Below are 27,035 nucleotides of genomic sequence, written 5' to 3'. Positions count from 1 at the left end.
ACATTCACTGAGATAATGAGAAAAAATCAATATTATAAATATCATAATAATTATAAAAAGATAACAACATATTCTATTTATTTAACAACTACTAAAAATACGCGTATATGTATTATTTTTTTCATGATGAAAATAATAAAATTATTATTGTTGTTATAAAAGTAAATATAATTAAATTCTACAATTTTATTGTAAATACTTTTTGTTTATTTGGTAAGTAATTTTTTTATTATAGTTTGTTATTTTAGTCTCAAATAGTGATTAAATATAAAAAGGTCAAATACAAAATTAAATTTAAAAATAAATGGTAAAATTGGTAAGATCATTATTTTAATTTTAAAAAATCATTATTTGAAAGATAAAATAGATAGAAAATGTGTACATCGAAAAAATTATTCTTTTATATAATAGTATGCATTTATCATAATAAAATATTTTAATAAATTTTTATAATATTTTACATTTTCTAACAGCACGAAAAAAATCAATTCAAATAATATGTAATCGTAAAATATTGGCTGTAATAGTTCAAATTTCATATTAAATTTAAATTGAGGAAAACTAAACAAAGGTTGTTTTTTATTTCAGTGTTTGAAGAGACAAACCCTGCTGGATAAGAGTCTCTTCTTGATTTGCAGTGTTACTCGGTTCTCACAGAAACCAGACATGTCTGAGTTTGAATCGGAAGTTGCAGAAGGTGAGAGGTACCGTGTGGGCTACGCTCTCCAACCCAAGAAAGTGGAAAGTTTCCTTCAACCCTCCCTCCTCGATCACGCCAAACAACACGCCATTGATCTCGTCCAAATCGACCCTTCTACACCCTTAGAACAACAAGGTCCCTTCCACTGCATCATCCACAAACTTCACACTCCACAATGGAACAAACACCTCCAACAATTCTCAGCCACGCATCCAGACACCGCAATCATTGATTCCCCCGAGTTGGTGACTCGCCTCCACGACCGAGTTTCAATGCTCGAGGCAGTCACTCGCTTGCAAATTTCCCTCCAAAATGCCACCGTCGGGGTCCCGAACCAAGTGTTGCTAAACGAACCCAAATCCCCCGATTTCAACAAAATCGAAGAACTGGGTCTGCGATTCCCCGCGATCGCGAAACCGTTGGCGGCTGACGGCGGCGGTGGCTCTCACGAAATGTGCCTGGTCTTCGACCGCGAAGGACTCAACGCGCTGAGCGCTCCTACGGTGCTACAGGAGTTCGTGAATCACGGTGGGGTCGTGTTCAAGATTTACGTTGCTGGGCGTCACGTGAAATGCGTGAAGCGCAAGTCTTTAGGTGATATATCGGAGGAGAGGCTGAGATCGTTAAAGGGGGAGGTGCTGCCGTTTTCTCGTGTATCGAACTTGGGCGTCGAAGACCAGGGTGGCCCCGTGGAGAAAGCTGAAATGCCGCCGCAGTGTGTGGTGGATGAGTTGGCGAAGGCGTTGAGGGAGGCCTTGGGACTTAACCTTTTCAACGTGGATGTGATCAGAGATAGTAAGGAACCAACAAGGTACCTTGTTATTGATATCAATTACTTTCCCGGCTATGCAAAATTGCCCTCTTATGAGCCCTTTATCACTGATTTTTTGTTGGATGTTGTTCGCACTATGGCTAATTAAGTGAATTACAAGCCTGAGGATGATCAATAATGTTAACAATACTGCGTAATCATTTTTGTTATGCTGTTTTTCAATGCTTTCTCTTTTGTATGCCGTTTTGGAGAATGATTGGTAATGTCACATTATATTCCACCTGCACTTTGCACCTGTTATATCTGATTGGGAAATGCTGCTCATTTAAAGTTCCACTAGTCATCAACTGCACTGTGCAGTGCCCTTTCTTGAAATCTGTTTTTTTCCGTGGTAACTTAACTGTATTGGTATGAATCCTTCCCTTCGCTTTGGACTCAACCACTCATTCTCATTTTTTAAAATACTATTTGACAACAAATACACCAGTCCATGAAATTGCGGGAATCTTATTGTGATTTTTAAGAACGATAAATGTCAGTCTCATTAGTTCGTAGGCATCGGTTTTTTAGGATCAAGAGTTTTTCCTCTCCAAAGCTATGCGTCCTCCATCAAAAGCATTCATGGACAAAGTTAGGGTTTTATGAATGAAACAAATATAAACTGTGAAGAATTCATATTTGTTGAGGGTGGATGGTGCTCGCCTCATTGGCCGTGTCTTTATTGATATACCATAACTCGGAGTTGCTTCAGAATCTGATTCTATGCTCTGGTACTTTATGAGATGCTTTATTCTACTACACATTAACAACTACCATAAATTTTAATTTGTGTACAATGAAAAAAAGAAAAGAAAGATTCTGCCATGCATTGAAGGACAATATATTAATTTTATGATGACGAAGTCTAATTACAGATTCACCAAAAGAAAGTACATAAAACATGCGACTCAAAGAACTAGATTTGTGAAAATATCACGATATGTTTTATTGTATATGCGTACACAGGTCATAATGGAGTACTACTGAATACATAGCAAGCAGATAACAAATCATAACCGGGGTCTCAAATATTTACTTCACATAATCTGAATACTCACTAGCTGAATAACTCCAACAAAATGTCTCAAGTGAGGGTGTATTCTTCGTTTGGTAACTGATTGACAGAATTAACAAACAAACAAACGGTTGTCATCATCATCATTGTATACACGAAAGTGATTATGCAGTGGCCCGCGTCTCTTCTGTTGCTGCCTCTCCGCTAGCAGTTGCCTTAGCACGCTTAGCTTCATAATCCTTGACAGCCGCTTTAATGGCATCTTCAGCAAGCATGCTGCAGTGGAGCTTAACCGGTGGAAGTGAAAGATGCTTTGCAATCTCACTGCAGGACATCGATTATGTCAGTTCAAGATCTCATAACCGAAGCTATGATGCATAATTACAATAAGTGTATCTAATACAATATGCACATGGCATGATCATTCTAGAAGTATATAATATACTATATCTTTTAGCCAAGAGTTTAAGAGATTCTCCAGGTTAGAGCATTCAGTAATAGTGTTGTCTTATACTGGACCTAGAGCTCCTTAATTATAATTGGTCATTTCTTTTAAAATTGCAATTAAGTTTCTTTGATTGATTAGGGGTCCATAATCCTTATTTTCCGTTATTTTCCTTTTCTACTTGACCTGAAAATAGTAACTCTTAAAGGGTTTTGATAATTGTCTAGATTCAGTCATTAAAGGATCTTGATAATAGTCTAGATTCAGTCTTTAATTAACATTTAAAAAACGAATAAGGGTTTGTTGATCATAGAAGGAGTTCTCGTGTTGATCTACTGATTTCGAGTGAGTGTCATCTGGAAGGAATTTCCATTTCCAGTTCTATTGTGGTCATTAATGAGGTTGGTAGAGAATTGTAATTCTGCAAGTCCAAATTAATATGTACTACTTAGATATTACAAAACAAAATAAAAATTATAAATCATTTTCATAAAACACTCCTCATAATCTGCAGATACGAACAATATTAGTATCATTTCTTTCTAGAAATAAACCCCAACGAGGACAAAAACCAGTTTTCATTCATCAAGGAACAGAGCTTCTATGTTTCTATATACTATTGGATTTTCACAACTTTTTAAAGTTAGGTACTTCACATACATATAAATATACCGGTGAAGTATCCATGGTTATCGGTATTAAATACGTATCCAATGTGAATATGTGAAGCAAATTAAAGTCTATTGTTCTTCATGAACTATCCGGCAAGATTAAACTCCTAAAGGCAGTACATAACAAAGAACCAGCACAGATTAAAGTACAACACATTTCCAACACTAACCATTCCCTCCACAAAAGATTCTTCTTTCACTTAAAAGGTAAGCTGTCCTATTGCCTTGCGCAGAAACTTAGCACAACATAGCTCATATACATGAAAATAATATATATATATATATATATATATATACACACACACACACACACACCATCCAGTGTTTTCCAATGAAGATATACGATAGGGCTGATATATTACGCAAAACTGCAGATAATGGTAGGTACACTTACGTATTTTTTATGGACAGAACTTCCTCCATTTGCTTTCCCTTCACCCACTCAGTAGCTGAAAATAAGATATATACATCAGAAAAGTGGTAAATGAGGATAGGACGGAATATAATGAATTGAATCAGGAAACAGAGAGTGATGTTTGTGTTTGGGATTACCAACGGAGGAAGAAGCAATGGCAGAGCCACACCCAAAAGTCTTGAATCGAGCATCGACGATTTTTCCGGTTTTGTCGTCGACCTTAATCTGGAGCTTCATGACATCACCGCAAGCCGGTGCCCCCACCAAACCCGTCCCCACGCTCGGGTCGTTCTTGTCGAACGATCCAACATTCCGGGGATTGTCGTAGTGATCCACAACCCTCTCGTGGTACCACCGCGCGGGAACCCTAACGCCCAACGACGTCGTTCCCAAAACCCTCTTTGCGCCCACTCTCAGCATCTTGATTTTCCCCTCCACCCGACACCAGAGAGACCCAACCCAAGAAAATTGGAAAATATTAATAATAATTCGCTTTTTGTTGGTCCTCGTTTTTGTAGCAAAATCTCAATTTGGTCCTCGTATTTTTATTGGTCTCAATTAGGTCCTCATTTTTGTAAACTAGTATCAATTAGGTCCTTTCCGTTAGTAGAGAACTAACACCGTTAAGTAGGTGCCACGTGTCAGCTTCTCATTTTTTTGATTTTTTTTGATTTTTTTTGATTTTTTTTAAAATTTTTTTTTAAAATTTTTTTAAAAAATATTTATGCCACGTGTCACTTCTGTAATGTGCCACGTGTCAATCTAATATGGTGACACGTGTCAACTTAATGTATGAATCTCAATTTGGTCCTCATATTTGTTAATTTGATTTGATTTCAGTCCCAAATTATTTTAAAATAATTTTAATCTCCAAATTTAGAACAAATTTAATTTTTTTATAAATGTAATGATGATACTTTTATTACAAGTGATATTTCTATTACATATTTTTAACAACATTTAATTTATTTAAATTTATATTTTACATTAAACTTTATTTAAATTTTATTTTAAAATTATAAATATATAAATTAATAAATTTATATTCGAAATATTTGTATAATATTCAATATCAACAATATTTTATAGTTAGCTTAAAAATAACAACTTTATAAATTCAAATTTAAAATTTTAAATAAATTTTATAAAAAATTAAAATAAATATATTTAAAATTTTAATATTAAATATAATTAATATTATTAAAATATTTAATAAAAATATCAATTTTAATAAAAATAATCATAACATTATATAAAAGTAAAATTTGGTCTAAATTTGGATTGTCCGAAATTAAAATTTTTTAAAAAAGTTGGGACTCAAATCAAATCAATTTAACAAATATGAGGACCAAATTGAGATTCATACATTAATTTGACACGTGTCACCATATTAGATTGACACGTGGCACATTACAGAAGTGACACGTGGCATAAATATTTTTTAAAAAAAATTAAAAGAATTCAAAAAAAAAATTAAAAAATTCAAAAAAAAATTAAAAAAAAATTAAAAAATTGGTATAAATACACATTTGGTACCCAAACTTTTTCGGAAAGTTCAGTTTGGTACCCGAACTTTAGGAATGTTCAATTTGGTACCCCAATTTTCTAAAGAGATTCAATTTTGTCCTCTCCGTTAAGTTGGAGTTAACACCGTGTCCGTACAGGACACGTGTCAAGCCATGAAATTTTTATTTTTTAAATTTTTTTTTTCAAAAAAATTAATTTTTTTTCAAAAAATTAGAAACTGCCACGTGTCAGTTTATCATCGTGCCACGTGGCAGCTTACAATCATGACACATGACAGTTGAATAGCTGTTTTCAATTTAGTACCCCAATTTAAATTTTTGGTTCAATTTAGTACCCCAATTTTTTAAAATCATCCAATTTCGTCACCTTCCATTTGAGACCAAATTAGTAAATAAGCTTAATTACAACCTATATATACATGTTACAATAACTTTTTCTAATATATACATCAAATCATTTCACCTAAATACTTAAATTATTTTCTTTTTTACATTTTAACCTTTGTAATTTTTTATACATGAAATTTTTTACACTTGTAAAAAATAAAATAATTTGAATATTTAGGTGTAGTGATTTGATGTATAAATTCAAAACAATTATTTTAACATGTTTATATAAGTTATAATTAAGCTTATTTACTAATTTGGTCTCAAATAGGAAAGGACGAAATTGAATCATTTTTAAAAATTTGGGTACTAAATTAAACCAAAAATTTAAATTAGGGTACTAAATTGGAAATAACTATTATACTGCCACATGTCATGATCGTAAGCTGCCACGTGGCACGATGATAAACTGACACGTGGCAGTTTTTAAATTTTTTGAAAAAACAAATTAATTTTTTTGAAAAAAAATATTTTAAAAAAAATAAAAATTTCATGGCTTGACACGTGTCCTGTACGGACACGGTGTTAACTCCAACTTAACGGAGATGACCAAATTGAATCTCTTTAGAAAATTGGGGTACCAAATTGAACATTCCTAAAATTCGGGTACCAAACTGAACTTTCCGAAAAAGTTTGGGTACCAAATGTGTATTTATACCTAAAAAATTCAAAAAAACGAGGAGTTGACACGTGGCACCTACTTAACGGTGTTAGTTCTCTACTAACGGAAAGGACCTAATTGATACTAATTTACAAAAATGAGGACCTAATTGAGACTAATAAAAATACGAGGATCAAATTGAGATTCTACAACAAAAACGAGGACTAACGGAGTATTTTAACCTTAATTAAAAGTAAGAATGTGGATGTCGACTAGTAAGCCGGTTTGTCAAGGTATTTACTTTCTGCACCCCATGATTTTCTTTACATTTCTATTTTTCTAAAATATTTATTTTCTTATTTATGAGTCATATATATATATATATATATATATATATATATATATATATATATATATATATATATTCTCTTTTAATCACTTGCTCTTGTGAACATCTAGGTTTTGATAAATGATACTGTTGAAGATCAAATCAAAGTTTTTGTAAAACTTGAACTCAAATAGTTCATGTAGCAAGTATTAAATGTTTTTTCACCGTTTACGAATGGTAGCGATGTTTTTGAATTGAGAAATCTAAAAAAAAGTGTACTTTGAGATTATATAATTTAAAAGTTAAATTATGGATTTTGGATTAAACAAATTATAAGCAAATATTAAGAATAAATTTATTAGTTTGGATTATACAATATAAAATACAGATTTTATATTTGATATTGTCTACTCTAGAAGATAAAATTTGTATTTCAAACCGATAATTCATAATAAAAAATTTATTAGACAAAATGTATTGACAAAATATATATATATATATATATATATTTTGCTTAAAGGTTGTTATAATGATTATTTTTGAGAGTCAATGATGATGAAGTTTGAAGTACAATATCAAAAAAAGTTTACAAGGATAGAATTTTTTATATAACGAAAGCCGACAATTAATTAGAAAGAAATTATTATATTTAAGCCTTTACAACATTGTGTATTAAACAATTAAGTTGGAATCTTATAGTTGTAAATTTACAAATAAGTGAGACTCAAATTCCTAATACCAGGAAAATGTTTGTATATTTACATTTGTTACAATATAAACAAAGTTACTTGTAATATTACATAAAATAAAAACTATACAAGAGTGTGAACTCATCATTCAGTGTGATAATCATTCCACCAATGATGTTGGTCTCCCTGTGTCACGGTGGTGAACAAAATGAAGACACCAATTTCTTGTTTGTTGTTTCATAACTAATGTTGTAAAGGGATCCCAAAATTGTTTAACTTTCATTTACGGAATACAAACTTTAGCTATCATATGATCCTACAAATATAAAACTCAATACACAATATAAATATTAAAATTGTATAACTACCATTTTTTACTTTACCATCCCACACAATCCTAGTAACATGATCATTACGAGGGGATGTATTCATTAATTTCCTTGTGCATCCTCTACGTTAACACCACCTAGAGTGGTCTCTCCTAATTTACCCACCCATCAACACTCACTTCCTCATACTTTTTTTACGATCTAGAGAAAAAAAATGTTTAGGGAAGTAAAAGATTTTGAAATCTAACTTAGGTAAGTATCAAATTTTGAAATCTTAGCGGATTTCGAGATCTAGTAAAGGAAATTATCATATTTCAAAACCTAGTTAAGAAAATTATCAAATTTTGAAATTTATTATCATTACTAACTTGAAATATATATATATATATATATATATATATTAGTTTTTGTTTTTTATAATGTATTAAGAAAAATAAATAAGATTAAAAAAAATTTTAAAAATAAAAAAATTGAAAATTGAAAATTAAAAAAAAAATATAAATACATAAATATTTTTTGTTTTATTTATTAATTTTGTTTTTTTATATGATGTGTTAAAGAAAATAATATTTAAAAATAAATAAAATTAAAAGCCAAATATAAAAAAATAAAAAAATAAACAAAAGAAAAAATTCAAATATATATATATATATATATATGTATATATTATTTTTGTTATTTTTAATTTTGTTTTTAATTTTTTTTATTGTTAGGGTAAGGTTTGCATTCACTTATATATTATGAAATTATCTTATCTTTTGTCGACGTCTCGTTTGTGAGACTAGACATTAATAGATGATCAAATAGTGGGTAAAACTATATGCTCAACAAACATAAATCTCGCTAGTATAGGTTTTAAATTATGATTTTGATACCGTTTTAAGAAGTGAACTTTGAATTTAACTCACCTCCACAAAACTGACTTGTAAAGTGAAGTTTCACTTTTATATATATATATATATATATATATATATATATATATATATATATATATATATATATATATATATATATATATATTCTTATTTTTAGTTAAATGTGAGACTTCCAAATGCACCTATCTCGTATTGAGGTATATACATTTCACTTTAAAATCCATTAACTATCTTAAATGGATTTCGAAATCCAGTAATTATCTTAATTGAATTTCAAAATTCGATAATTCTCTTAACCAGAAAGTATGAGGGAGTGAGTCTTGGTAGGTGAATAAATATAACAAGAAAAAAAAATTATTTTTTATCTAGTCAAAAGGTCAAGAATCATTTTGGGAATTTAAAAAAATATTGGAGGTACAGAAAGAAATCCCATTTCATTGTGACTTTCGGAATGGGCTAATGGTTCACATTGCTAATATCCATTGACCTAAAGAAAAAAAAATGTAAACTTTAAAATTTTATACAACATCTTGAACAGTCAAATGGTAGAGACTATGCATTCAAAACATAATTTAAAAAATAGACAAGAGTGAATTTATGGACAAAACTTGAGTTGCAGATAAAAACACCGGCCGACAAAACTCCATTTTGCATGTACAATTTGTAAAATGTGTAGATAAATACAAAATCAATAATGTTCCAGGTTCAGCTGGAAATCATGACCTAAATTTCTCCTGAAAAAGACGAATTATGAATGAGTAACTAATACTATGATTGTAAGATTCCTTGAATTATAATTAACGAATCTTAGAAATCGTATTCCCTAAAAATGTCCTCCACGCCACTTTGGCTTATCCAAATGTTGGATGAGTGAATGAACAAGCAAAGCAAAAAAACATCATTACATGCATGATTAAGTCTAGCTACCTTTCTCACTTAAGCTTATATGCATTTTCTTTTAATGAAAACATTAAATAATCCTACCCCCTTACCATGCATGTCAGAAAATAATTAATTTTAAACTTTAAAATAATCAGCATTGTTATTTTCATGAATTAAATTAATATTGCTTTAAATGTAATAAAGAAGCAAATCTTATTAGTCTATATATATTTAACACTACTTATCACTTTACTCAAACTATGTTCTAAAAAATAACAGGAATTAAAAGTTGTTAGCTTGATTCACTCAAACCTTGATATTATAATATACCAAAAACAATGATAACATTTTGCAATTGACACCATTAACAACAGTTTCCCCAAAGATGTTTCTTTTTCATTAAAAAACAAGTATATTTTACTCTTGAGATTTAAATTCAAATTGAAGAACGACAACTTGTGTTAAATTTAGTTTTAAATACTAGAAAAAAAACACTGTTGACATTCTTTATACTTGTACTACAAGAAGATCAACAAAAATATTAAAAAACTGAATAAATTATTGTGAGTATTTTGGGCATGAGTGTATTAGGTACTTGTGCTCTTCGCACCTAACTTACATTATTTTCAAAAGTCACTTTTTGAAGATGTTCATAATCAGAGTATAACTTACCATAGATCTCAACTACAGAATTACATGGAGATTGAGTCCTTCTAGATACATTTTCAATTTTTATATTGAAATCATTGAAAGAGGAACCTTTATGGCTTGAAATTTAGGCAAAAGAGAAGAATTGAATCTCATACCTCCATGTTTGATGGGATTGGAGAACAACAAATTCTAATGTATTTTAGTAACTTTAATTTAATGAGTGAGATCTTCATCACCTCTACTTGCACTTGTCACCAGAAAACATGCATGTGTTTTGAAACACATGATACTAGGTAAGAGATTTTGAGATGTTCAATCAAAGATATATAAATTACAACGATTTTTATACTAGTAGTTATATGGAATATGGAAGTGGAATCATGTTAGGTATTTTTTTTTTTTTAATTAGTAAAGAAAGAATGGTGAACAGTGGAACCTTTATGGCTCCGAATTTAGGCAAAAGAGGGGAATTGAATCTCATACCTCCACATTTGATGGGATTGAAGAATAGAGGAATCAAAGATATTATCACCAGAATTTAGTTATTCACTGTAGTTTTTAAGTATTGATGCTGTAAATTATCTATTAATGAAATGTAATAAATATAATATTTTAATAAATCTCTTCATTGATATTGTTACTTGATGAGATTTCACTTCTATAACCAATATTTTTCTAGTCTTTTTACATGTGTTATGATTCACTAATAAAAATTTAACTAAATTTTCCTTTTGTCAAACAAAAATGAAAGTTTAAGAAAAAATAACACGTATAGTAATTTTGATGACTTTTACACCAACCAACTTAAAAGTAATTCCTCGTAGATTTTAAACTCTAAATTTGTGTAATATAAATATTGCTCTCTATTGATCAATAAATAATTATATGAGATCTGTCTCTTAAGAAAAATAAACACATTTATTATACATCACAATTTATAATTAAGTGACAAATATAAAAGTTTTTTAAATTATCAATAAATTTAAATTAATTATTTTTTTAATCCCTTAAATTGAATAGTAATAATAATAATAATAAAAGTAATTAATTTCTTGAAAGCATAAAAAAGACCCCAGCCAATGAAATTAGTAAATTTTGACTAGAGAATAATACTTGAGCTACAGCTTTTTTTTTCTTAAGCTGAGTATATCTTTTCTAGAAACTAATGCTTTCCAAAGTAAAAAATATTTATATATGATAAAATTAACTCATTTTTAGAGTTTATTCTTTTCATGAATCAGACTTAAGTTAAGATCTCTAAAAGATCGATACACCCCTTTCACAAAAGAAGAAAAAAAAAAGAGAGAATTTGTTTTATTAAAGATAATTATTATGTTTGAAATGAAATATTAAACTCACATTTTTAATAGGAAAAAGGTGATTTGATACCATTTGACGATCATTTGATAATATATACAAGAGTAAAATAGTCTTAACAAAAGTTAACTTTTATATTTTTAGAAGAAAAAAAAAGTAAATAGTTATGAGGATATGAAATGATAGGAAAAAAAAATAGAATAGTGTCAAAATACTAGTGTTCTTTAATAAAAGGAAAATAATTTTTTAACTGGATTTGGAAGATTGAAAATGAAAAAAATAAAAATAAAAAACCATTTAGTAGATTACACCTAAAGTTACAAGAGAAAGTTGTCAAAATATCATTTTCCTTATTTTAAATAAAATATTGAATCTTTAAGTAAGAGATTAACTTTGTCTCATAGATTCAACCACCCATTAATAAAGTACGGAAAACCTAACGGGTTGCATTTTTTAGCTGCTAATATAAAATAAAAAATAATAATCAAAATATTCCTTAAACATAAGACTGAAGTACCCTATTTTGTGTGTTTGAGTGAGTAGTGGTTACTGACTGGGAATTGCTTTAAAAGTTACGAATATTTTAATCGAATTTTAATAAAAATGTGTTTGGCAGGAGTTCTACACACTATAATGCGACGTGCGTTTCACAGATACGTATCGGATATTCGAATTTGGGCTTTCTTTTTCAAAACACTGCTTTCGTACGGATTACCTAATTTTGCTGCCAATAACGTCTCACTATCTCATCCATCTATGCATGCTTACTTCTGTAACTTCAATTTTAGAACATAAAAATACCAGTAATTCAATATAAACCGATTTATGTTGGATAGTGATTTTCTTACGGTGTTAGCATTAACTGGATTTGAATGTATATAGATGACTGTTTTTGAATTCTTTAGATGCCAAGATATCTCATTCTAACTTATATTCTAGCATCTCCAACTACAGTTGTAGTTTGGCAAGAACAGTTCTTGATTTAGTTTAGTTTACCATCGAAGAAAGATGGCAAAAATGTCATGAGAAAAATCGGTTCTTACATTGCTTTGCATTGAAATTCTGTTATTACTTAGTTTGAGCGAGTTTTTTCGAAATTAATATACCAGCTCTGTAAAGTGTCAGAGTAGGTCGAAAAATGAATGCGCATATATTAAAATATCTTCTTCATGTGCTTCCGTGTTTGCGTCACACTTCCATTTACGGTTTTTTGATTCGTGTTACTGCTCCTTCCACTGCAGTTTTCATTCAGGAAACACAACTATATATGCATGAGGTTGCTTCACACACATTCTCACATGTCACACAAAAATCTTCCAACTTTACTCAGCGTTCTTTTTCTTCCTTGTTTCACAGTCTCTGTCTCGGAAACTGTTACTTCTTCTTTGCTAGCGTGGGTGTTTGAACGTTATTTACTTTACCATTTTCACTTCTTCGTTAGTACCCTCACTTTAATGTAACTGCAATCTTCTTTCTGTGAAAAGAAAAAAGTAATTTTAAGATTTGATAAACGCTCAATTTCTCTTTCATTTAATGTTCAATTTGTCACAAGTCTTTTGAACAATTACTTCTCATCATGGTTTCAGTCTTGGAATCTCGTTAATCTTGCCAGACAAACCCATCTGGGTCTAGCGTTTCATATTCGACAACTCTGTTTGTGTTCTGTCGTGTCCATTCTCTCAGGCGTTTCTGAGCTGTAACCAGTGCAGCTTGGAATGATGGGGTTCCGTTAATTTCTTTGGATTGTTCTCCAAGGCCATACACCTTTTTAGAACTCAATTTCGGTTTGAATGTGACTAACGTGAACTTCCGTTTAACGTTCACGTTTGCTTTCGCGGAATGACGATTACGTGGAAGGCTCATGTGGTAAGATAGTGAAAAAGATTTTGGTTCTTGAACTCGTCGTGGTTGAACTCTACTCTTCATATTCAGCTTATGGAGAATGCTCAGTTTTCTGTTACTCTCGAATCCAACTTGGATATGCTACCCGATTGTTTATTATTCATTTACTAATTTAACTCATTCTTTTGCTCACTCATAACAATATATCCAAATCATTTTCATTGTCATTGCAAATGAGAATTCGTCATCTGAATTCGTTTATTCGTTTTCTGGCCTGGGGTGCTGCTACAATATAGATGAACATCCATTTTTTTTTTCTTGCTTTCCTATGTAGGAAGATTTAGATATGTAGGTTTTCCATCTCTCTGCTCAAAGTTTGGTTATAGATATTTCTTCTAAGCAACTTTAATCACCATTTGCCTCTAGAGTCCCCTGAAGTGACTCACTATCTTCCACTCAAGTCTTCTGCTTCATTTCCTGCAAACTAAAACTCATCTCTTCACATTCCAATACCTTCATGGAAGAAACATTTGTTCCCTTGCGTGGGATCAAGAATGACCTCAAAGGAAGACTTGTGTGCTACAAACAAGATTGGACTAGTGGATTCCAAGCAGGCATCAGGTTCGTGGTATAAACTTTTAGATTCTGATATTTCAATCTAATTATGGATAAATTTTTCCATAAATAAACTGTTTTTATAAATTAAAATTAGTTTACCTGTAAATTAATTTTAAATTATGAGTTTTTTGTTTGCCTTCATACTTTCTTTTTCTGTAAGTGTCTAATTATGCAGAAAACTATTTAACATGCCTAGCTGCATCGAGTTTGAAACCAAAAGTCACCCATTTCAAAATAAATAAATAAAACACATAGCTAATGCAAATGGAACAGCTAATTCACAGTTAGCCTCATGAAACTTACAAGAAGATTTCTTAAACTTTTAATTTTGATGTTGTTTAATATAGGATCCTTGCCCCAACTACATATATATTTTTCGCTTCAGCAATTCCAGTGATCTCTTTCGGGGAGCAACTGGAGAGAAACACAGGTACAACTAAAACTTTTCTGGTTCAGTGTTTTTTGTTTTTTTTTTTGAATTTTGGTGACCCTTTTCCTAAGAAATGCTTCATTGGTTATATTCTATAGATGGAACTCTAACTGCAGTGCAGACCCTTGCATCAACAGCACTCTGTGGCATTATCCATTCAATCTTAGGAGGGCAGCCCCTCCTGATACTTGGTGTAGCTGAGCCAACGGTTCTGATGTATACATTTTTGTATGACTTTGCAAAGGATAGAAAAGATTTGGGACACAAACTATTCCTTCCTTGGACTGGATGGTATCTCTTGATTTCCTTGAGTGGTGAGTTATTTATTGAAAGGAAATCACTGTTAATTTGAAGAAAAAATTCTCCACCGTTTGATTTTTAGGGTGTGTGTTTGGACTGCTGCGTTGCTCTTCTTGCTGGCCATTGTTGGCGCATGCTCCATAATCAACAGATTCACGCGCCTTGCAGGTGAACTATTTGGTCTGCTGATTGCAATGCTCTTCATGCAGCAGGCGATAAGGGTGAGTACTTTTTGTTAAGTAATTTTGAAAATTGGATATTGGGATCATATATAGGTGTCCTTTATTTACAATTACCAAAATTAAAACTCCTGTTTTGTAATAAAATCAGTAATCTCCTTCTTAAAAGGGACTTGTGGAAGAGTTCGGTGTGCCCCAGTCCCAGAGAGAAGGTACCAATCAGATTGCACTCCAATCTTCTTGGCTGTTTGGAAATGGAATGTTTGCTTTGGTTTTGTCATTTGGCCTTCTGTTTACTGCACTAAGAAGCCGTAAGGCTAGATCCTGGCGATACGGAGCAGGTAGTGGTTATGCTTCTGAATCCTGATGAAACGATTCAGTAGGGAATTTCATGCATTGCAAGATATACTACAACTTTGATTGTGACATACTAATATTCTGTTCTCAGGTTTTGGCTACAAGTTACTTTCTGATAAATAAGATTGTGTTCTAGGTTGTTTGCGGGGATTTGTAGCTGATTATGGAGTCCCACTAATGATTCTGGTGTGGACTGCTGTGTCTTATATGCCAACCAATAAGGTTCCAAGGGGAATCCCTAGGCGACTTTTCAGTCCAAACCCATGGTCTCCCGGTGCATACACAAATTGGACAGTAATTAAGGTCTCTGATTATTTAATGTGGATAATATTCTCACAGTGAATGATAGACAATGTCTCTTTTCCTTGAAATGTGTAGTTCTTTGCTCATTTTTTCTTTTACTAGCAGGAAATGTTGAATGTGCCTCTCATCTATATTATTGGAGCTTTTATACCAGCGACTATGATTGCCGTGCTTTATTACTTTGATCACAGTGTTGCTTCACAACTTGCCCAGCAAAAGGAGTTCAATCTAAGAAAACCCTCATCATATCATTATGACCTTCTCCTCTTGGGCTTCTTGGTATGTTATTTCTCTGAAATACTTCTGAAATTCATTTGCAGTATTAATGAATGGCAAATGACGGCTTTGTGTATAGACATATACCAAATAGTTTCCTTTTGAAATCTTATTTAAGTTGTTTGCCAGACCATTTTGTGTGGGCTTATTGGAATCCCTCCATCCAACGGTGTGATTCCTCAATCTCCTATGCATACTAAAAGCTTAGCGACTCTAAAACATCAGGTAATATAATTTTCTTTACTATTTCATTACTTCATATTTATGGTTTTGTAAATGTCTTGGATACTATCTAATGCATGGTTCTAGTGAAAAATATCTATAAGTTTCATTCTGAAACTAAATCTGTTTCACTAGACAAACTTGTATAGTCCATGTTGCTAAACTTTGCTTCTTCATAGCTAAACTACTTGACAATCATTGGTACTTGTTTTGTTTGGAGAAGATATTGCGTAACAAAGTTGTATCTGCCGCACGGAAAAGCATCCAGAAAAATATGAACCTGAATCAGCTATACCAAAGTATGCAAGAAGCATATGATCAAATGCAGACTCCCTTAGCCCACCAAATACCACCTCCCTCGGTATATATAATCCTATCATTTCCCAACGATTTTAAATTTGTGATCTTTCTCACCTTTATCCAATATTCTGTTATTCAAGCAGGGGCTAAAGGAGATGAAGGAATCCACCATCCAACTGGCTCAAAGTCATGGATACATTGACACCCCTGTTGATGAGGTTGTTTTCGATGTGGATAAAGATATTGACGACCTTTTACCTGTTGAAGTAAAAGAACAGCGCCTCAGCAATCTGCTGCAGGCATTAATGGTTGCACTTTGTGTTGCTGCTATGCCTCTTTTGAAGAAGATACCAACTTCAGTGCTTTGGGGTTACTTTGCTTTCATGGCAATTGAAAGCTTGCCCGGAAATCAGTTTTGGGAGAGAATATTATATCTCTTTACTGCTCCAAGTCGAAGATACAAGTATATCTATCTATGCTCTGGACTCCTACAACATTATCCATGTTAAAATTAACACTTGTTTGCATATCATGAATGTCCATAGCTTTATCATTGCATTTTATAATGTTGAAGATGATGATTCCATTTTCTTTTCTCTTTACTAGAGTGCTGGAGAAACACCATGCGGCCTTTATTGAGACCGTGCCTTTCAAAACGGTGGCCATGTTTACATTATTCCAGACAGCTTACTTGCTTCTCTGCTTTGGTCTAACCTGGATACCAATTGCCGGGGTCCTTTTCCCAATGTTAATCATGCTTCTTATCCCAGTACGTCAATATTTCCTTCCCAAGTTTTTTAAAGGAGCCCATCTTCAAGAATTGGATGCTGCAGCATATGAGGAAGCACCTGTTGTCAGTTTCAACTTGTCATTCGAAGTAGGTAGTTTCAACCATTATCATATCATAATTAGGTTTATACTAGGATTGATTTTGTTTTTCAAACATCTTCGTGTTCTGATTAGAAAATGGCTTTCTCTGGACTTCTGGTGGGTGGAGTACAAACTCAGCTTGCTTAGCTAGACCACAAAATATTCATACTGCATAACATTATATTACATATATGTATCTGTCGAAGATGTTGTTCATAGATTGATGTTTATATACCTCACAGGATTCAGGTAGTCAGACAGCAACAGTCAATATTAATAGTGGGGAAATTCTTGATGAAATTATTACAAGGAGTCGTGGGGAGATCCTCAGTCAGAAATCCAGGAACTCAACTCCAACATCACGTGGACATACCATTCCTGCTTATGCAAATAACTCATAGGATTCAATGCTCTCCAGTAACTCAAGTGAAGATCAAGAGAAGTACTAATTCACAGCCAATGTTTCTTGGACAAGATTCCAGTGGTTCACCTTCAAAGCTAATAGGGTTTCCTTGAAAATAGTTTTAAGTAGCACACTAGGTCATGAGCTTGTTTATGAATACACGTTATCTTATAGATGTTTATCTTTGACTCTTCTTTCCTTTCAATCTTTAACCATATTGACTTCATTTTACCTTGATACAGAACGAGCAGGGGTATTTTCAAGTTGATGGATTGATGGTGTTGAATCTAACTTTAGGTTTTGCTTATGTGTAGTGTATATGGAACTGCAAAGGAAAAAAAAACAACAACGAGGGGATTTTGAAACAAAGATCTGATGAATATTTATCTTACTCCTTACTGCTAAATAAAGCATCGTATGAATGTATAGCTAGTTCGCAGTGTATCATAGACCTTGCCTTCAACCTTTCGTTGCCAAATTTACTGCATATGTTCTGTGGTCCTACTTGAGTTGACACCATTTTTTGTTTACTAAAGTTATGAGGGAGTTAAGTGTATTTTTCATGTAGGGACCAAAACGGAAACTAGTCATGTGCAGGTGTACCAAAATGTACGGAAAGAAAAAATGTGGTGTGTTCATTTTAAGGTGGGCCTTAATATGAAAAAAATAAATAAATTCAACTATAGAGACTAAAAGAAAGTTGTCAAGTGTATACATTAACTAAAATTAAACCTTTGTAAAACTATAAAGCCAAATTGCCGTCAACATTTGATAGTGCGCTTCAAACAATTTGCTTTTTCCTGTTTAACACTATTAAAACGCAAGTTCATGTAGGGGATTGTTGGTGCATAATTTCAAAGACGCATTTAATCACTTTTTTCATCGTAGCTTACTTTAAAAAGAAATATAGTGATTTCGATGCCTATATGATATGTATGCTAAATAAAGCTAATTTGGAGAAGTGCTAACAAATAAATAGTGGGAATGAAAGCATGCGCAGTACTATGATATGTAGAGTTTGCGTTTTCTTGGTTGGAAAACTTGTGCAGAGAGCATTAGTTTCAAATCGTAACAAAAGTGAACCTCTGGTCCTACATTTGTCACTCAACTCATCCTCAAGTTAAGCCCTTCTCATATAAAATTTGAATATCTTTCAATGTAGGGTCATAAGATCATCATGTTTACAGTCTTAACCAATTTCTATGTGACTGTCATATTTTTCAATTTAAGAGAAATAGTAAATAGAACCTAACTACGACTTACATATAGAATCACGAGTGTACGGTCCTAAATCATGCAATAACTTGTCATTCTTTAATGCTGTCTGACAGGGAATTATGATCATTGTGATTGTCTACTTTGTAAAAGATGTGATTTCGTGGAGATATTTGAAAAAGAGTGTTTCCTCGAAGGAGATGAGAGATCGTGGCGTTCTTGATCCATGATATGGAACATAGCTTAGTGGAAATCTAACTCTCTTTGCACTGTCTTTGATACGCACTACACTATCACTTATCCAACATACTCAAACTGTGTTCTATCAAGTTGTAATGGTATCATTGCTCAGAACGAAGACACACCATGGGAAACTCAAGAAAGTGATACCAAAGATGCAAAGAGAACACGTGTGATTACTTTCTTATAAAGTACTTGCAAATTTGCCTATTCAAAGTTAGAACTTCTGACATGAGAGACCCTACATGTGAGCAAGTAGCAACCACAACTTAAGATATTCGATTTAGAAATGTTCTGTATAAGTGCAAACACAACTTAATATAAATCATCATTCTATATAAGTGAGTCATATAAATAGGTTTAATTTCACAAATCACATGGTAGCACATTCTAATTCTCATTTACTTCACTATTTTTTTTTTCCAACATCGATTTCGGTGGAAGAGACCTTGTAAGTGTTTTGATTGGACTATATGAGATTTGCTAACTATTAAAGTATGGATTATCAGAGGAATCCTGTTTATAATTAGCATTGGCAATATTAAGAATTTATTTTCATATCTGTTGAGTGTATATATCTAAATATAGTAATGATATTGAGAATAATATTTTCATATTTAGCAATTTAATGTTATTTTTTCTTACAAATACTATATATCAAACACATATTCAATTATATCAATTATTAATAAAATTCAAACCAAACTAATAAAATCTTGTATTTATAATAAATATTTTATATAATAATACTGTTTTCTTTTTTATTATTAAAAAATTCTTATATTGATTCGGATATTTACTCTATATATAGTTTTATTTAAACGAGTGCAATTCTATTTACTATAAATATGTTTTATTCTCAACTTTTAATGTTGGTCCATTTTATCTTATAAATGTTGTGATTTTTTCTTTTCTGACTTATTTTTATGAAATTTCAAATAACAATAACACTTTTTAACCATTCAAAACTATCAACAAGAGAATGCTCTTATGATATACAACTTAGTCAATGAGATGTTATTGTTCTTGGTAGGTGCATACTTTATGATGAACTTGATTTGGAACCTCTAAACTTTTTTTAAAACGTTTCTGAACTTAAAAAAGAAGAAGAAGCAGAATAATAAATAAAACATAATCAATTATCACTAAATATTGTTAAACATTTATAATACAGTATAGGCATATAACCAATTATTAATTTAAATAGTCAATTAAATTATTCATATAAAATATTTAATTAAGTTCATTTTAAAAGTATATAAATAAATTGTTACAACTCACAAATTTTACATAACACTTAGTAATACTTATATATAAAGTATCTAGCATTAATAAGGTATTTCAAGATAAATTTACATTTTATAATTCTTATACTAGATAATGAGATAGGAAAAGAATGCAATTAAAATGAACTCATAAATACTATACTTCAAAAATATAGATTACGGAACTTAATTTACATTTTTTTTTAAAACTATAATCCATCATTCTTATAATATTTTTATCCTAATCTTTCATTTCTCTTGTCTCAATTCTATAGTGTCATTATCACCATAAATTCACGTGTATATATATATATATATATATATATATATAACAAACGATTACGCAAAAGATAAGAGAACACAAGAAATGTAAGGGTAAGTTAATGTATAAAAAAAAATACCATAAATAGTAACATATCAAAATAATTATGAAAATATCAAGTATATTTGATTGAAAATAAACTCTTGAATCTTAATGCCATCCTATTTAAGACCAACATAAAACTCACATAAAAAACTTTTTTTAGAAAAAGACAAATTTAATATAAAAGAAATAATAACTTAGATAAAGATTATCAAAATGAATCGTTGCTAGAAATCAATCCTTAAATTAAGCCCTTCTCATTTTCTCATTGATACCACTTTACTACTTTAGTCCAACAATTCATTCAACAATACATTTCACTACATGAACTCGTCCAAAAACACAAAATAGTTCACATAAATAGACTCGTGAGACTCTGTACTGGTTATACTTACCTTCCATTCTTCTTTCAAAACTTGTATCATGAATAAACCAATGTGACTCATCAAGTCATGACAGTTAACTTCACTAGCTTCCTATATGATCCTTTTTCATATCATATTGTCTGTCAAATGAAGTCTCATTCGATACTAGTTGAGTTAGGATAATCTCACATAACAAACCCCCTTCAATACACGCTAACTCACCATAAATTAGCATTTCCCTTGGAAATAACTAATTTGACTATTAATATCACACCAATTTTCACAAACATTCTTATATTAACCATCATAGCTCAATACCAGTATTATTACAATTTGTGGCATGAGAAGAATATCTATATAGTAAATTATAAATCATTATTCTAACAAGTCAAAGTCTTCTAATGATTGCAAAGTTCATGTAATCAATCCATATCAGTACCACACATAATTCAAACCCTTAATTCAATACCCTCATTCTATTCTAATTCAGTTACACAAATTCAATAATTCTTAACACATTCTCATTATTCATAATCCAATTAAGTTATACATATCTAACCAATTCAAGCCAACCAATAACTCAAATCACATATATCTAAACCAAATAACACCCACCCTCTCAATACCTTTCCATCATCATTCAAACCAACCAACAAGTCACAGGATATGTAAGCCCAACATAACTCACCCTCTCAATATCTTTCTATCATCATTCACGCAATACAATAGAAATTCAATATAAACTCTTAGTACAATCACATTCAACAATAAAATTTCATCATTTATTTCGCAGAACCCATTTTGCGAAAATCACATTCACTGTCAAGTTCAATAATAATTATAAAACAAATCTCTATGTCATTGGTCTCATTCTTTTTCATTGTTCTCAATCCACTTACCAAATTTATTAAAAAAAGAAAGAAAACATGCAAAAACATCAACTATATTTAAAAAGGACTAGCTTCCCTAACTCTGTTCTCATCCTTAAAGAGTGTCACACAAAAAAATCACTATCCACAAAATCAAATGTCCATTAAGAATGATTAGGGCAAAATTTTCAGGATCATAAACAGAGAGAGATTTATTAAGAACGAAAGAGACGACATGAAACTGTATATGGACTTGCATGCAAGGGAAAACAAGTTGCTCCCAGAGAATGGGTAGAATTTTCGAACTCACTATTAAAAGCAATTAATTGATTATTTTGATAGGGTTCTTTGCAACATAAATTACTCTAATAGTGTTGATTCTTAGAAAAAGAATGGAAGCTGATTGAAATCTTTAGAAGAAAAAGGAAGATTTTATGGAGAACTATTATTATAGAGAAGAACAAAGTTTTCTGAGGAAATTTTAGAATTCTCACATATTTTATCTTTGTTTAAATTTTTTTTAATACTTTCTATGATATTTAACAAAGCTAAAATTTATTATTAATGTTAGGGGTAGTTTATCAATAAACACATATAATTATTTTATTAATATTTTAAAAAATATTAGAGAATTCCAAATTTTGAAATCTAACCATTCGTTCATTTTTTTTAATTTATAATTAAAAATAGTAAACATTAATAATTAAAGAATAACTGAGATATTTTTGAGCTTGAAAGGCATAGTACCAGGGCAGTGAAACTAGTGAATGGAATCGGTGGAAGAAAAGAAAAAAGGCGATATTTGGGTAACTAACGATTCATCTTGTAAAACGTGTCAGATTTAGGTCAATAATTTAATGTACAGAGAGATCATCTTAGTGTTGAATGGTGTGGAAGAACAGTGAAGACAACGTAGAATCGCGTTGGCGCGTGCGAACACGATGGTGAGGCCAAAGATAGTGTTGTTTGGAGATTCCATAACGGAGCAATCCATCCAACAGAATGGATGGGGTGTTCCGCTAGCCAATGCGTATTCCCGCAGGGTAACATTTCTTCTCAGTCAAACACTCTCACGTCAGATCCGTTTTCTTAAATTATTAATATATGTCACAGTTAATGATCTGCATATTCAGGCTGATGTACTTGTTCGTGGTTATGGTGGATACAACACTAGGTGGGCTATGTTCTTACTGAACCACCTCTTCCCTCTGGTATCTTATTCTCACCTAAATCATGTTTCTTCCCGTTGGTGTCTGCACATTTGCCCCTTTTTAAAGTCCAGTAACTACTATGGGTGAAACATGCCTCGGTATAACATGATGAGATCAAATAATTACTTTTATAAAATATAGGTTGCTTAATTAAGTTTTAAATACTTTATAAATTTTAGTATTTTGAACTGAGGTCTCATTAAAAGTTTTTGTTCTGTTGAGCGTATTTATTTAGGAAAAAATGAAAGGAAAATTGGGCACCCAATAAGACAAGAATTCTAATAAGGACATCAATTGATAATACCAAAACTTAATTAAGCCAATATAATTCATTACTTTGTTTTGTCAATAGGGTGTCTGCGAAAACTTCAAGAATGTTAGGTAACAAAGTTTTTGCATATGAACTTAACTGATATCTTGAAATTTGTAATTGAAAATTAATCTGTTTGAGCATTTAGGGTGGTGGACCAGACTAGAAAACCAAATTTGATTTGACAGAACTTCTCATAGGCTTACATAACAGTTTTGGAATAAGGGTCCAGCCAGATCACCAAGCCTCCCCTGCCCCCATCCAAAAAGAGTCTTCTATTGCCTAAAATAAGGCCTTTGTTTTATTTTTGCAAATTATTTTATTGATCTTGTGAGTTTTTAGTTGTTTGGAATTGGATGACTTCATCTGCAGGACTCAACTACACCACCTATTGCTACCACAATTTTCTTTGGTGCTAATGATGCAGCTTTGTTAGGAAGAACAAGTGAAAGGCAACATGTACCTATTGAAGAATTCAAAGAGAACCTTAGAAAATTTGTTCGACACTTGAAGGTTACATTTAGTTGTTCAATATTTTTAGATTTAAATTTCACCAGTTTCTGAATTATCCGTCCAACTTTTAACTCTAATTTTTCTGTGTGTTATCTGCAAAATTTTGATTTCATGTAAGCATTGAACTCATCGAGTGATTCTGATGATTTCTATCTTGTGCTTTAATGGCCCATGGTTTCTTGTAGCTTTGTTGTTGTTTTTCTTGTTATTTTTTTCACTGAGTAGCCTATTGTTGATTGTTTTAGTGCTTTGTATGGGTAAAACGGCTGGGCATTTCAGGACATTTGAGAACGTGTTCAGCAAGCTATTTTCACATGAAAGATTATGTCACAAGTTTTACCATTAAACTTGTTGAAATAAACTAAAGAACTTATAGGTTTTTTTTTTCCATTGTTATGAGTCCTCCAAACAAGCTCCGTTAGAAGCTTTCCCATTTTCCTCCCAAGTGCTCATTAGATCATCTGTTGTTGATGTAAATGTGATAATTTGTTTCAGGAATGCTCAAAAGCTATGCAAATTGTGCTCATTACTCCACCTCCACTCAGCGAGGAAGGACGCCTGGCATATGCAAGGTACTTGTGAATTGCTTCTGTTAGATTTAGTATTTATAATCTGCCTTCCTTTATAGACATTACCTTATGTGCTATTATGTGCTTGAATATTTATGACACCTGCCTCACCGATACCATCAAATGGAATTGTTCCTCCTGATTTAGTAGGTTTACTTTTTGGGTAAATCCCTATTTTAGTCCCTGAGGTTATAATCGCAGGTTACTTCCTACCTTACAAAACTCTCACTTTAGTCACTGATTTTATCAAACATTATGTACTGTAGTACTTAATGTTGGTGGAAAATGATTAAATTGGATGAGACTTGCACGATCAAGAACTAAAATGATCCACATTTACAATCTCTGGGGCAAAAATGGAGGGTGTAATCCTTTTTTTACAAAATAAATGCAGTAATTGTTACATCCATAGCCATTATAACTGCTAGTGTGCCCGACTCCATCTTTTCCAAACATCCATTTGATTATTTATGTTCATGTCATATACACCTGAAGTACATGCCATCACTATCGTAGTCTATTGCTATACCACCCACCTAATCTCACAGTATGCTAGTGACTGTCAGTATCTAACTGGGAAAGATTATGCTGTAGATAATACGATTAAAGCTTCTGTATTGAAACTGTGTCACATTACTGTTTATGTTAAAGCTTATGTTAGTTTACAATTTACATTTTCATTGGCTTCTATATGTTCAACAGAAGTTAACTTCATGTTTGAGATGATTTTGTTGGGTCTTGCAGATCCCAATATGGTGAGAAGGCTACCAAAGTGCCTGAAAGAACAAATGAAGTAACTGGTCAATATGCTAATGCCTGTGTTGAGGTCGCAAATGAAATAGGCGTGTGGTATATCAATCTGTGGTCCAAAATGCAAGAAACAGATGACTGGCAAACGAAATTTTTGAGGTTTGTTACAACCTGGACTCTAGAAATATTGACTCTGACATAAGTGTGACCGAGTTTTAGTTAGATCTCGATTGTATCAAGGATGACTAAGATTTCTTCATAAATACATTTAGGTGAAGAAAATAAAAATAAAAAGTAAAGTATTTTTTTCCATAAACTACAATTAGCTTATGTATATGTTGAAAGCCATATTTTGGAAAAGTTAATCCGAGAGGGTTTTATACAAACTAATTTTAACTGATGGAAAATTTTATTTTTTCTTATTTTATTCTCTTAGAAGTGCATATTGAGAAGTCTGTCTTGATAGACCCTAAGTCTAAATATGATAATTTGATCTGTTATCTTGTTAAGGGCATCATGAATTTACTTTTTTAGTCTGTTAACGACATGGTAAACTGCTTTCTTATATTTATGTATGAAAATTCCTCAGAATTGCTTAATGAATAAAATCAACTCCAATATCTTTCTTGAAAATTATGGGTGATTTCACCTGACATTGATGTTTTGTTGTGTAAGGGATGGGTTGCATCTGACAACAGAAGGAAATACAGTACTTTACAAAGAAGTGATAAAGGTGTTCAATGAAGCGGGACTTTCCGCTGATAACTTGCCATTTGATTTTCCTCACCACTCAAAAATTGATTCGGAACATCCTGAGAGAGCCTTCCAGCAGGTTTGTGATGTCCCATTGTGATACTCTGGTCTAGTCTTGCACTCTTGTACTCTGTTGTACTTGGTGATCTAAGATTTTCTTCCAGAACTGTATTTGAGTCCAATGCTTTAATGGAACCACAATAAAGAATATTTTTCCAAATGAGGCTGTGAGATTGATGTAGTTGTTCTCATAATGGGATATAATTGTTGTTGTGATACTATAATAAATCTATCGTTGTAACAATACTCACGTTGTGCGATGCTTATGCAATGCGTGCAAACATTTATAATTTGATTCCGTATTTTTGTTGGGTGATCTTGATCTGGTATTTATGAGTGCTAATAACATTTTTAATATTATATTTCTAATATTTTTTTTTTCAGTTAAGATTGATTGAAAATTACAGATGTTCAATTGGTGATATTATTCATAAATAGTTTGTAACAAATTTTGGTTAGTAGTACTGAAAGTGTTCTAATTTGGGGTATAGGAAAAGATTTATGGAGATGCAGGAAGAAATTGCCACCTAATGCAGTTCTACACCTTAAATTTAAGGTTTATTTGTGATGGTTTGAAATTTAGTTTTTGATTAATATAAATAGTCACAAAACATAATATAATTTTTTTTGTTGATTTTAAATAATTTGGTTTGACAATGGCACACGTGAGAATGAAATGATATTTCGTCAGTTGCAAATTTCACGTGCCAACATTCATTAAGTTCCGATAGACCAATTCTTCAAATTGAAAACAAAACAAGTATGGTTTTGCATATGTAATAAGCCACTTAAATTCTTAATTTTACATG

The 27,035-nt window shown here is 31.5% G+C and overlaps 4 protein-coding genes across 7 annotated transcripts; 3 read left to right on the top strand and 1 right to left on the bottom strand.

Moving 5' to 3' along the window:
* Positions 1 to 579: 579 nt before the first annotated feature.
* Positions 580 to 1,772, top strand: LOC114178345 (inositol-tetrakisphosphate 1-kinase 2-like). The gene has a single exon (XM_028064185.2). The coding sequence runs from the start codon at positions 667 to 669 to the stop codon at positions 1,618 to 1,620; it is 954 nt and encodes a 317-aa protein (XP_027919986.1). The 5' UTR covers positions 580 to 666; the 3' UTR covers positions 1,621 to 1,772.
* A 564-nt stretch (positions 1,773 to 2,336) lies between these two features.
* Positions 2,337 to 4,522, bottom strand: LOC114178346 (iron-sulfur cluster assembly protein 1). The gene is made up of 3 exons (XM_028064186.2): positions 4,195 to 4,522; positions 4,037 to 4,091; positions 2,337 to 2,850 (listed from the first exon to the last, which is right to left on the bottom strand). Exons 1-3 carry the CDS (start codon positions 4,475 to 4,477, stop codon positions 2,691 to 2,693), a joined length of 498 nt encoding a protein of 165 aa, XP_027919987.1. The 5' UTR covers positions 4,478 to 4,522; the 3' UTR covers positions 2,337 to 2,690.
* Positions 4,523 to 12,636: 8,114 nt separating this feature from the next.
* Positions 12,637 to 18,049, top strand: LOC114178416 (putative boron transporter 2). 4 transcript variants are annotated; one of them, XM_028064298.2, is made up of 12 exons: positions 12,637 to 14,105; positions 14,450 to 14,532; positions 14,631 to 14,846; positions 15,001 to 15,053; positions 15,181 to 15,223; positions 15,505 to 15,671; positions 15,777 to 15,950; positions 16,077 to 16,172; positions 16,393 to 16,530; positions 16,610 to 16,932; positions 17,076 to 17,346; positions 17,582 to 18,049. In XM_028064298.2, exons 1-12 carry the CDS (start codon positions 14,002 to 14,004, stop codon positions 17,738 to 17,740), a joined length of 1,827 nt encoding a protein of 608 aa, XP_027920099.1. In that variant the 5' UTR covers positions 12,637 to 14,001; the 3' UTR covers positions 17,741 to 18,049. The 4 variants fall into 4 exon arrangements, with proteins under 4 accessions (XP_027920099.1, XP_027920098.1, XP_027920097.1 ...); XM_028064297.2 differs by having other exon boundaries at positions 12,643 to 14,105; positions 14,631 to 14,823; positions 14,915 to 15,053; XM_028064296.2 differs by having other exon boundaries at positions 12,643 to 14,105; positions 15,181 to 15,352.
* A 4,762-nt stretch (positions 18,050 to 22,811) lies between these two features.
* LOC114175633 (SGNH hydrolase-type esterase superfamily protein) lies at positions 22,812 to 26,542 on the top strand. Its single transcript, XM_028060402.2, has 6 exons — positions 22,812 to 23,103; positions 23,194 to 23,271; positions 23,954 to 24,094; positions 24,590 to 24,666; positions 25,408 to 25,572; positions 26,089 to 26,542. The coding sequence occupies exons 1-6, from the start codon at positions 23,002 to 23,004 to the stop codon at positions 26,264 to 26,266; spliced, it is 741 nt and encodes a 246-aa protein (XP_027916203.1). The 5' UTR covers positions 22,812 to 23,001; the 3' UTR covers positions 26,267 to 26,542.
* The last annotated feature ends 493 nt before the right edge of the window (positions 26,543 to 27,035 follow it).

Source organism: Vigna unguiculata, chromosome 3 (assembly GCF_037176805.1).
Source record: "Vigna unguiculata cultivar grain cowpea cultivar isolate G323 ecotype 2 chromosome 3, ASM3717680v1, whole genome shotgun sequence".
Classification (NCBI taxonomy): Eukaryota; Viridiplantae; Streptophyta; class Magnoliopsida; order Fabales; family Fabaceae; genus Vigna; species Vigna unguiculata.
The sequence above is the reverse complement of the archived record's forward strand: the minus strand, read 5'-3'. Positions and strand labels throughout refer to the sequence as shown.

Coding starts and splice junctions, on each gene's coding strand:
- LOC114178346 (XM_028064186.2), bottom strand. CDS start 4,477: ATGCTGAGAGTGGGCGCAAAGAGGGTTTTGGGAACGACGTCGTTGGGC. Junction 4,092..4,194: donor CATTGCTTCTTCCTCCGTTG/GTAATCCCAAAC, acceptor TCTTATTTTCAG/CTACTGAGTGGGTGAAGGGA. Junction 2,851..4,036: donor GTTCTGTCCATAAAAAATAC/GTAAGTGTACCT, acceptor GATGTCCTGCAG/TGAGATTGCAAAGCATCTTT.
- LOC114178416 (XM_028064293.2), top strand. CDS start 14,002: ATGGAAGAAACATTTGTTCCCTTGCGTGGGATCAAGAATGACCTCAAA. Junction 15,054..15,180: donor TCATGCAGCAGGCGATAAGG/GTGAGTACTTTT, acceptor CCTTCTTAAAAG/GGACTTGTGGAAGAGTTCGG. Junction 16,933..17,075: donor GCTCCAAGTCGAAGATACAA/GTATATCTATCT, acceptor TCTCTTTACTAG/AGTGCTGGAGAAACACCATG.
- LOC114175633 (XM_028060402.2), top strand. CDS start 23,002: ATGGTGAGGCCAAAGATAGTGTTGTTTGGAGATTCCATAACGGAGCAA. Junction 24,667..25,407: donor GGACGCCTGGCATATGCAAG/GTACTTGTGAAT, acceptor TGGGTCTTGCAG/ATCCCAATATGGTGAGAAGG. Junction 25,573..26,088: donor TGGCAAACGAAATTTTTGAG/GTTTGTTACAAC, acceptor TTGTTGTGTAAG/GGATGGGTTGCATCTGACAA.
- LOC114178345 (XM_028064185.2), top strand. CDS start 667: ATGTCTGAGTTTGAATCGGAAGTTGCAGAAGGTGAGAGGTACCGTGTG.